The sequence below is a fragment of the Fulmarus glacialis genome, unplaced genomic scaffold (assembly GCF_000690835.1).
Source record: "Fulmarus glacialis isolate BGI_N327 unplaced genomic scaffold, ASM69083v1 scaffold22035, whole genome shotgun sequence".
Lineage (NCBI taxonomy): Eukaryota > Metazoa > Chordata > Aves > Procellariiformes > Procellariidae > Fulmarus > Fulmarus glacialis.
This window is the reverse complement of record NW_009212596.1, coordinates 1-11,435: the sequence shown is the minus strand read 5'-3', so window position 1 is coordinate 11,435 and position 11,435 is coordinate 1. Positions and strand designations below refer to the sequence as shown.

Here is an 11,435-nt window from a genome sequence, read left to right as displayed (position 1 = left end):
CGCGGAGAGCGGGAAGGAGCTGGTGGAGCTCAAGGTTATCTGGAACAAGAACAAGTACGACGTGAAGTTTTGCCTGGACAGCACGGGGGCCGAGCTGAAGCAGAAGATCCACTCGCTCACAGGTCTGTCGGGGCTGCCGCCGCCTCTCCCGTCTCAGCCCGCGCCTGCTCTCGCCGCTGTCCGGCGGTCTCGTAATCGTTGTTCTTGCATCTTAGGCCTTCCACCTGCTATGCAGAAAGTTATGTTCAAGGGACTTCTACCAGAGGAGAAAACGTTGCGGGAAATCAAAGTAACAAACGGAGCAAAAATAATGGTTGTTGGCTCGACTATCAATGATGTTTTAGCAGTAAATACACCCAAAGAAGCTGCTCAACAGGAGGTCAAAGCTGAAGAAAACAAAAAGGAGCCACTTTGCAGACAAAAGGTTATTGATGTCTCAATAATTCCTGGTGTGGGGGAGCTGTAGGATTTACGCGGTTCTCTTCTAATACTCTGCAGTCACCTTTGGGTCCTGTTTGTCTGAAAGCAGGCTGGGGTTTCTTTTCTCACAGCTAAGCGATAGAAGAAGGGCTCTGTGCAGAGGAGTTCTAGCACCAGAAAAACATTTAGCCTAGTGCAGGCTGGGGCTTTGCAAGACACCGCTTGTGCTGGTGCTAGGCACAGCCTAGCATTTCAGATAATAAATGGTAAATAATAGAAATATTTCATGCTTGTTAGCTCAAACACAATCTAAATCAATTATATCTAAAAACTAACTAATTGTTGTTGGCATAAAAGAACGTGATGTCCAAAAACTGCCTTTAAAATGAACATCAAGAGAGCAGTTCCTTCAGCTGTCCCGGCACTGAAGGGAACACGGATGTTGAATACTCCCCTCGCATCTTGAGGTGCTGCCTCCGAATAGGGAGTGAAGTACAGTGCAGTGAGGCTTGGTTTGGTGGCAGTGCTGCAGTGTTGTGGGGCTGATAAAGGATTTTCAGCTCAAGGTATTACCGGCCCCATACCTTCCTCAGAATAAATTTGATTAAAAATTAAATAGTGCATCATTGAACTGCAACCTTTATGAAACATGCTTTTGTTTTTCTATAATTTGTCATAGTTCACGTTCACTGTAAGTTCCATCGTTGTTTAAAAGTATTCAGCAACTTACAAGCTGTGAGCCTGGTTTTCTTAGTTACTACTGCTCTAATCTGTTCTGGTTTGTTGCTGCGTTGCGGTATGTTGCACTGTCAAATGTGGAGGGTTTTCTGCCATTCATTGGATATAACACTTGACTGTTAAAACTGTCTTGCCAAATGCCAACTATGTGATTCAGCACATAAAGTGGGAGTCGGGGTTCTTTAGTTTTTTATAGATATATATTTATGTATCTTCTAGAAGGGATGCTACCCTTTGCATTACGTTGGGGTTTTATTCATTTATACAATTTCTTCAGACTGTCATAAAAAGTGCTCAGTTAACTTTGAAAATTAACCGTTTCCTGTGTGATAAATGACTGTGAATAGTCCTTAATTGTCTCTTAGTGCTATCAGGATATGGTCAAGGGTGCAGCTGGAAGTAAACTGAAAAGCTCTGTTGCATTTCTGTAAATTCTGATTTCTATTTTTATATTGTAGCAACACAGAAAAGTATTGGATAAAGGAAAACCTGATGATGTGATGCCTTCTGTTAAAGGTGTTCAGGTAAGTAAATAAGTACTTGAGAAATTGTCATAATCAGAAGAGAGAGGTTTTTGTGTTTTGAGACCTTTCTTTGCTGGTTCAATCGTTCCTTGCTATCGTAGTAGAAAACTGGAAAGAAGATGGATCGTCCTTATGCTTAAAAAGTTAAGAGGATGTAGCTTTTCCTCTTAAAGTCCTTCACCTTACTATGTTGCCTCTTTGTAGGAGCGCCTGCCAACAGTGCCGTTATCTGGCATGTACAACAAGTCAGGGGGGAAAGTAAGATTGACCTTTAAACTTGAGCAGGACCAGCTATGGATTGGTACAAAAGGTGAGCAACTCTAAAACTCTGAGATGAATAATTGGTAATTGGGCTGTAAGTGCATTGTGTGACCTAGAAATAGCTTCTGGTGTGACTAAATTGTGCTTAGGGAATAATGTTGGTATTGCAATACTTCAAAACTAAATTTTGCTTCCTCTTCTCAAACGCCATTCTCCCAGATCGTTGAATATCACTTGATATTTTACTTCCGTTCTTGAAAAACTCCCGTTCAGTTGTGCCAGTAGACTGATGTTCCAGTCTGCCATTCATAGCTCCAAATGTGAATTATAATATTTGGCATTTCTAGCATATCTCAAAAGCACTTCATAAACATGGGTTTGACGCCAACATCACATAGAGGCTCAATGACTTGGCTAAGACTCGAAAGGGAGTCTTAGGACTGGCATTAAAACTAGGAGTGCTGGCATCTCTGTCATTATCTGTCCTTCCAGCCAAAATTAGTTGGGTGTCTTGTTCCAGTGATGTACAACTGCAGAAACTATGGCAAGTGTTGCTGTGCAGAGGAATCAGTTTACCATCTTGAGTGGTGTCAGAAATCAGGAGGAGATGAAAGTGCTGTGGTGATAACGTGCATTGCTGAGGACGTCTCAGATAACCCCCTGCCTCCAAAGGAAACTGTGCTCCTTTAGTTTGACCAGGATGGGGCAATATTCTAGTGATGAGCAAGAGGAGTAGAAGTACTTGCTCCCTGTCTCAGTAAAGTAACCTAATTGGATGGTAATACTAGCTTTGGATGGCACCTCCAGCTGCTACGTTACTTCCAAAGTAAGCAGAAATCTTGGAAGTTTTTGACCTTTCCTTTGTAAGACAGACTTGACTGTGAAGATTTTTCTGGCTTTAAAACCTCTATCGGTACCAGTTGCAGTGATTTTTCTCGTGTGCTAAGTGATGGAGCGAGACATTGGGGTTTTTTTCCTCTACAGGTTGGGCAGCCAGATCTTTTTGTTACTGATAATGCGTTCTAAATACATGCTTAGTATTTAGGTAATTAATCCTCTTCCTTCACCTTCTAGATGAGTTTCAAGTTTAGCATTTCTGAAGTGTTCTGGATTAGTCTTTCTTAAGCTGTGAAATTTGATTCTTCTTGTAGTCATCTGTCTTTCATGTAACCTGTTGCCCTACTTCCTAAAATTAGCAGCAGCTTGCTTCCTCTAGGGAATGGTTGTAATTGCTGGCTGTTGTTGGGAAAAACTCCTTCCTGCTCCGAGAAACTCATGGCAGATGCCAGCATGTAAGGGCTAGAATAAAACCGACGGGGTGTTAACACAGTTTTTCACTTGCTGGTCCTGGAAAGTTGAAACTGGTTCTTCCCACACACAGCGTCCCATGCTTCACAGATCATTTTGTACGTTTTTGTAGTCTAAGGTTTGGCATAGGTAGATGTTTCTCAGTTGCTCTGTGTCATTTTCGTAGAGGCGTTGATAATACAGATTTGTCTATTACTGAGATACTGTGAAGAGTAACTCATTTGCGGGATGCTAAATGAGTGCAAAGTAAGATTTTACTCCATGAATGCATGTCGCGAGTCTAAGTGGGGTAGTTCAGAGTTAGCTTAGTTACAGCATTGAGGTAGAGAATATTTGTCTTTACATCACTAGGTTTATCTCCCTGTGTGCCTTTTTTAGGTAGGTGCTTTTTTTTCGCATCACTCAATGTAGTTAGATGTATCTAAGGAACTCATAGTTCAGTTTCTCCTTTGTAGAGTGTGTATGGTTTTATCTGTCTTATATCCAAGAAGATAATTTTAGGCTGACACTGAAAGCTGGAACTGAAAGGAAGGATCTTGGAGTTAAGTCCTCAGAAAGAAGTGAGGACAGAACTGAGACAGCAAAAGTCTGCCATGAACCATATACTTTGTCATTCTTGTTGGTTACCTCTGGCTGGCTGACACTACTCTGTCGTGTAATTGTAGTCATCTTTTTTTTCAGTTTCTCTTTTTGTTTCTTTCCCTGTTTACTCATTAATATTTCTTTCCCTGTTCTTTTATAGTAACAGTTGAACACTGTCTCAGGGTAAAACCGGCACTAGGCTTTCAAAGAGTTAGTTAGCCTATCTTCATTCAGCTTTCAGCCTTCTCATTTCTGTAGAGCTTAGTATAATCTTTCGTCGTCAGTCCTGAACATTCTTACACCTGGACCAGCTTTCACTATGGCGAGTAATCCTGCTAGTCCGAGTGGAGTTCCTTATGGGGAAGTATTAAATAAAGCCAGGGTTTTCCCATCACTCAATTTAGGCCCGAATCAGGTACACTGAAGTACTTAATGTGATGCAGAGACATAAAATGCGAGGAACTGTGTGATACAGTGTTGGATTCCTTTAAATTATTAGCGTGCCAGCTGTGGGGTATGCGGTAATGTGGAAGACGGGCTTCTTAGCAGCAGGTGTCCAAAGTTCACCCAAAGAGGAGACTGCTGACATGAGGAGCATTTGGAAGTAATGGAGGTGGTATTTGAAATTAATATGAAGTACTACTTCCTCATACATCGGAAATAATATTTTGATCAATTTTAATGTAGAGAGAACAGAAAAGTTACCCATGGGGTCCATTAAAAATGTGGTGAGTGAACCTATTGAAGGACATGAGGATTATCACATGATGGTGAGTAATGTCTCTACTTTAATAATACCCAGTCTAATTACTTCATGCAAATACACAGAAGTAAGGCTTTTAAAATGGAGCAAGTTGGAGATGGATAGTAATACCAGCCTCATTTGTTGTGGAAGATGGGAATGTGGACGTGGTCTGCCGTCACAGTGTAAATATTTTGGGTGGCATATTGAGTATCTGCTACTTTGTGGAAATCTGGGCTGATTTCACGCAAACATTAAGTGCTTAAGCATTATTTCATATCTTCTGTCTGTGGCAGTGTTAAAACAGTAAAAATACTCACAATATAGCTCATGATTTCTGAACGTTAGTGATATTTTCCTGTATCTAGTTTAATTTCTAGTTTCTGTTGTATTTATATAAACAACAACAGGCCTTGCTGGAGGTTAAAAAAAAATAGCGATTTGATGCTGTAATATTTTTTCATATATGTAATTTTCTGAAAAAAGGGTATTGGGTCTAGAAAAGTAACACATTTAAGAAGAGAGCTGTGGTAATTCTACGGAATTTGTGGCTGTTTCTTTTAATCTATGGATTTTTTTGAGGTCTTGCTTTCCAAAATACACTAACTAACTTTTAATGTTGAAGTAAGTTCCTTATATAAGTCTGTTTCCTTCTTTAGGGGGAGAAAGGGGAAATGTTATACCTTAAAATTATTGCCTGCTGGAGGGCGCTGATCTAGTCTTTGTCCAAATACTTGATTTTTGATCACCCATGTAAGAAAACGTCCTCTTCAGAATATGCTACAATGAACTCTTACCCTAAAGCAAGAATAGAGGTTATTGGCATGCCGTGGTGCTCGTCTCCTGTTTATACTGACATGCATTGAGAATAGGACATTATATCTAAATGTGAAATTCTATGAAATTTTATGACTGTGAAAACATGGTCATTGTCTTATTTAGTTCCTGTTTGGCTTCTCAGCTCGGTGCATTCTGGTCATTTCTTTAGAGCCTTTGAGTTACGATTCAGATTCTGTCTTCCAGAATAATTTCCTTATGTTCTTGAAACTGGCCAAGAGTTTTTGTTGCTGCTATGATATCGTAAAAGGAAAGAGCTTATCATTTTAACTGGTACTTTGCAGTTCTTGTTTCTGTGAGGAATGTTTTTCTCTTTTAATTGCTTACCACATATATGTAGTGTGCACCAAGTGTTTGAAGGAGGCAGTAGGTCTAACAGATTTGTTTGATTTTTGTAGTGAATAAGCTGTATCTGTCCACTGGTATAAGTTGTTCTGTTTGCCATTTGTAAATGTTGTCATTTTTAACTTTGCAGGCATTTCAGCTGGGCCCAACAGAAGCGTCTTACTACTGGGTCTATTGGGTACCAACTCAATATGTTGATGCAATCAAAGACACGGTGCTGGGAAAGTGGCAGTATTTTTGAAAGCACGCTCACCTCTGGCACAGGAAAATGACACAAAGCTAAGGACACTGCTGGGAGAGGCCTCCAACATCCCTGGATGTGATAGTCCTGGAACTTATTAATAAAATATGATAAACGAGGCATTGATGGAAGCCAGAGGTGATGTTCTTTCACCATTAGTTTACTTTTAACTTAAAAATTTCACCATCCCTTTTCTGCAGTCAGCTTCAACCATATTTAAAGCAAATACAATGGAAATCAATAAATCTTAATTTGCAAAATATTGTGTGTAATACACTTAAATCTGCTGAGAGTTGATCTTCCAATTTAGTTTTAAAAAGAAAATATTACAATGTATTATTGAGGATTTTTTACATGGTTTGAACAAAAACAAATATTTTCATAATCTTTCAGTTACAAGCGTTAGACTTAATTTAGTTACTTGGCTGTGACTGAGAATTTCAGAAACAGTTTTTTAAAAATAAACTTCAAACAGTATGCAAAATTGATGTTTAGTAAGCCATATTCTGCTGGCCCTTTTATTTCAGGTTTAACTCTTTGGTAGCAAAACTAATTTTTTTTGTTTAACCCAAAGATGCCCTGCGTTTTTTTTTTTTTTAACCTCTCCTTTTTTTTTTTTTTTTTTTTTGATACTAGAAGCTCTGGGTTTGTTCTCTGTCTGGCGAGTTTGGAGCAAATGAATACCACTGTGGATGTTTTGTAATCGCAATGACCCAGTGCTGTTTACTGTCCCCTTTCATGCCACGTTAGTTGTTCCCCTCCCACCTGCATACCTCTCTGCTCCTGTTCTGCCTCCTGCCCCAGGGTGCTACATTTGTTGGAGCATTTTCTTGATCATGCATGTTGCAGTCCAGAGTCATTTTGCAGCTGTTGCGATGACACTTGCCTGTTTGACTGAAAAAAAACTCCAGAGTGTGCTGCATAATGCTGTCTGGCGTGAGCAGGGTGAAGCAGTAACACAGATCTCGCAAAGGGACTGAACCAAAGAGACCTTCCTGCCTTGTCTGGGGGTGGGGGAAGCGGGGAAGAGAGAAGCTTGGATGCCGTTTTGGATCCTAAATAACTGCAGTAGTCTTGTGACTTGGATTTGAAAATATATAGTGATCTTATTCAGTGAATCTTACCAAATTTAGAATACCTATTCAGCAACTGATCTTCTGAAATTTAAATCGCCTTTCAGCTTTTCTCTTGCTCAAGTTTACAGGAAGTTCTTGCATCTCGTCCTGTCTGAAATAATGCTCCTCGCCTTTGGTTTGTGACGTTCTGCGTGTCATCTCAGCAATTCACGTGCCATTTATCTCAGGTTTTCTGAACGGACCTTTCAGTCCTGAAAAGGTGCACACCCTTAACAGATTGTATTGTGCAGTCAGACTGAATCAGTCTTGCTCTGTGTTAAACCTGCATCTAACAGATCGCTGTTCTTTTCTAACAGAAGCACTGTAGGCTTGATATTGCTCAATGCAAGTAGCTCAACATTTTGTGAAACTCCTGGAGAAATAGCCTTGTGGGAATAGCGGATCTTAATATATTCTATGTCCATTTTTCACTCTCCTTGAAACAGCCCAGTTGAAACTCAGCAGGTGCAAATTCCCAAATGAGTATTTATTTTATTTTTATTTTATTTTATTTGAGAGACTGGGAAAAGCATTCACTTTATGGTATGTGTTAAGATTACGTATTTACCTGTAGACTCTTGAGAGCAACATAAGCAGCTTTGGTTTTGTATTTTCAGTTAGAACATTCATGCAATATGAATTTTAAAGGTGTTTCATATCCTACATATAAACTATTGATGTGCTTGTTACTCTCGTAGCTTGAGATATTTCCTTTCTGTATACAAGCCACCAGCAGTGTGTCTTGACATAAATGCATTGAGACAGGAGCTCTTCCTGCAGCAGTGCTGCGCCAGCTCCCTAGAACAGCCCCTTCCGACGCTCGGAGCAAGCGAGTGCAGGTAGTGGAGTTGGTGTGAGTTAATTGGAGATAACGTTACAACTTAAATGCAGCTATCACACTTCTTATTTTCTAATTGCCAATCCTGGTGTTAAGGCTTATATTTAAAATTCAGTACCTGGTGGAAAGCAGACGCACTACAGTATAAAGAAAATGGGTGACACGAGTTTTTTCTGTCGCTCGGGGTCAGCTTTGCGCTTGTTATCTTGCTGGTTCTTTGATTATTGGCTCCCGCTTGCTACTTGACTTGCTTGGACCTGTCTGTACATCCGTTCATACTCCATTTTCCTTTCCTATTCTTTCGTTTGCTTGCTCCTTGAAAGGACATGTGTCTTACTTCCAGCTCCTCCCCAGAGTTCCTGTGGCTTCTGTGCTCGATGCGGTGACCCGGGTGAGTACGCTCTGCTGCTAGTGCTGAGGGAGGGCAGACCCCTGATCTACCGCTGCCGAGGCAAGAAGGGCACCTTGGGCGTGGGGTACAGGGCAGTGTTTAACATTCCTGTCTGCCCCTTTCCCGAGGGCATGATTACTCTGCATCCTGTGCCAGGTACAATCGATCATCTCAAAAGAAACTGAATATAAAAGCCGTTGGTTACAAAGCAGTTTTAAACTTGGAAAAGAAAATACTATAAACAAAGAAAATGTGTTCCTATTTAGGTGCTTCTTTTCAAGTTGAATTTGATTTAAAAAATGAAATAGTTTCACTTTTTTGTTCTATGTGCGAAGTTTTAATTAAAATACAGGAACGTGATACTTAGATAAAATGTTTTAATTGGTGTTTGTTGGCTTAATATAGTAAGTTTCTTGGGAGTTCTTTGAAATGAATATTCCAACTGAACTTAGCAGCACCGCTTTTAAGATCCTTTCTTTTCCGGAATGATGTGGCACTTTGTATCTTCTGGTTTATACCGATTTTTTCCAAGGCAATTATTGACATTAACTAATGATCATTAACATCTAAGAAAACGCCATCTCTTTAGTTGGATAGTGTCACAGCTTGCCTAACTGGGGAGCTGTTTGCTAGCCTCTCTCTTGACTTTGGATTTTACTCTCCGATATCTGTGATCATCTCCAGGGCAGATTCAGCGTAACAAATGGTCCTGTGGAGGAATTTGGCAATTAGTCCTCAGTAAGACACAAGCGTTGTGCGTAAAGTGCAAATATAATCAGTATTTTGAGTTGGCTGTTAAAGATTGTTTTGAGATCCAACATGTAATCTTCTGTAGGAAGTTTATGGTAATATCTGGTGATTCTTGTGCAAAAGTGTATTTCAGTTAAATTACAATTCAACGATCTCCTTTCAACGGAGATCGATTCCCTGTTGTATATACATGTAATTCCCCATGAACATTTTGGGGTATGAAGTTGTATTAAGTGCTTTGCTGCGTTTACTAATTGGGGATTAAAGCATTCGTAATGCAAACGGGGGTTTCCGCAGAATGAAGCCAGTGTTTCCCACGCCGCGCTGGCGGCTGCTCCCGACGCCCGGGGGATTAAAGCATTCGTAATGCAAACGGGGGTTTCCGCAGAATGAAGCCAGTGTTTCCCACGCGCCCGGGCAGCGTCCCCCTCCTCATTGCCCTGGCCGCCGTCCTGCCGGGGAGGAGGCCTGCTGCCATTCCTGAGCTCCCCGTACGCTGTTCGATGGCGTTGAGTGTTGCAGCTCACCTGTATGCTGTCCCTTTCCCTTCCCCATGCCCAGCGCTGTGGGTTTCTGCTTCCTCTCCTTGTCCCGAGTTGAGTATTCCTTGCTTCTCTGTTTGTGCATCCCAAGCGTAAACAATTCCTGGATTAGTATTGCATTAGGAATGCAAAAGTATATCACTAAACCTTCTTTGGGTTTGAGCGGAGACTGTATCTTGCATGAAAATCTTGTATTACTCGCAAGTTTTTCATATCCAGTTTAAGATTAAAGTAAACCATTAATTTCCGTTAATGACTGATTGAGAAATATGTAACGAAAATAAGGATGTTATGACGATGGAAGAGAAAAAGTGATCTGAATTCAAAGAACTAGATAAGAAACTGTTAACACGTGGTATGTTATAACTGGTAACACACGCACACAACCTGCTAAACTTTATACTTGATGCAGTTCGTATCCGTTGCTTCATACTTTACGGGCCAAAGAGAAGCAATTCACTTGCAATGACACTATCGAGGTGCCATGCTGCGGTGGTGGTCTGTTCCCTGCTCTCCCCTGCCCGGTCGCAGTGTTCCCTTACAACCGCTGGTGACGCAGCTGTGCGGGCACAGGCGCAGCGCGCTCCCCGCTCCGGTTGCTCGCTGTGCCAACTCAGTGGAGCAAGGTTTGTTTCCAAACTTTCCTTCTTTTGTTTACTTTTTCTTCCTCTGTAACTTGATTTTTTCCGATGGAACTGTTTTAAGTTTTGTACTCCAGCCTTTCGCCACCTGTTAGGATTAGGTTGTTAGCATCTTGTTTTGTAAATTGATGTCCTCGTCACTGGGGGGAGGGAGGAGGGGGACCAGGGGAGCTGTAGCAAGTCTTGTATGAAACATATGGCCATTTTACCTTCTAGCCAAGGATTTGCTTTCTGTGGCTCATGGAAGTTCACTATGTCTTATCCGTATTCTAAGCAATTCATTCTTCGGTTTTATATTAAAAAAAAAAAAAAGTCTTAGATATTTGTGTCCACTGCAGATTTATTTTAAATGGAATATGTAAGTACCATGTATTATGGTATTTTTAAATAATCTATTGCCTATTTCAGGGGAAGGGGAGATGACAAATATTTAGTCTTAGATTTGCACTGCTGGATTTTTTAAGTGTAACCTTGACTGGTTATCCTGTTGTTTTATTCTGTAAGATTAGTCTTATGAATTAAAGTTTGATAATGAAGTATTTCTGCATTTGGGTGTTTCAACATTCTGTATGTACTAAGCTACTTCCGACCGCGTGAATAACTGTTAGCAAATGGTTTGCAGTTAGTTTCTTTGTAGAAAGATGGATGCAGGCAGAAATCCATGGGAATCCATGCTCGTTGTCACGCCTGACGCCATCGATGCTTTCTCCCAGGGTGGGGATCTGGGTATTCTGCTGCCATATGTCACTTGGTACGAAAAGCCTGTGAATTACGGGACAATTTTTTAGCTCCCCATCCAGAACCAGGGTTTAATCTTGTTTTAAACTGTAGATGTCCTTGTCGTGCTGAGCATGCTCACTGTAAGTTATACGTGTAGGCAGCTTGTGATTTCAGAAGTTCCACTTCTGTGTAACTGCCCACAAAAAGCAGGTGCTCAGGAGAAGCTGGATTGGGGCTTACGGCAGACTCAGCTTAACAGATGCTGCTTGTGTTTGCTACTGGCTTTAGGGACCTTCTCTCCCCTCACCCCTTTAAAAAAAAAAAGTTCTGAGATAATTCAGTAGTGTTATCACTGAAATAAAGTTCAAAATATTTGATATATAGTCCACCTAACGTGTACAAATTGGCAAGTTCTCATTCGGTTTAATATCTAGGTGTGC

General features: G+C 40.8%; 1 protein-coding gene across 1 annotated transcript; it reads left to right on the top strand.

Moving 5' to 3' along the window:
* Window positions 1–7: 7 nt before the first annotated feature.
* UBFD1 (ubiquitin family domain containing 1) lies at window positions 8–6,482 on the top strand (the record flags this gene model as incomplete). Its single annotated transcript, XM_009577937.1, has 7 exons — window positions 8–122; window positions 216–424; window positions 1,100–1,111; window positions 1,617–1,682; window positions 1,887–1,992; window positions 4,521–4,603; window positions 5,888–6,482. Coding segments are annotated over 7 exons (702 nt in total), but the record flags the coding sequence as incomplete, so codon positions are not given.
* Window positions 6,483–11,435: the final 4,953 nt, after the last annotated feature.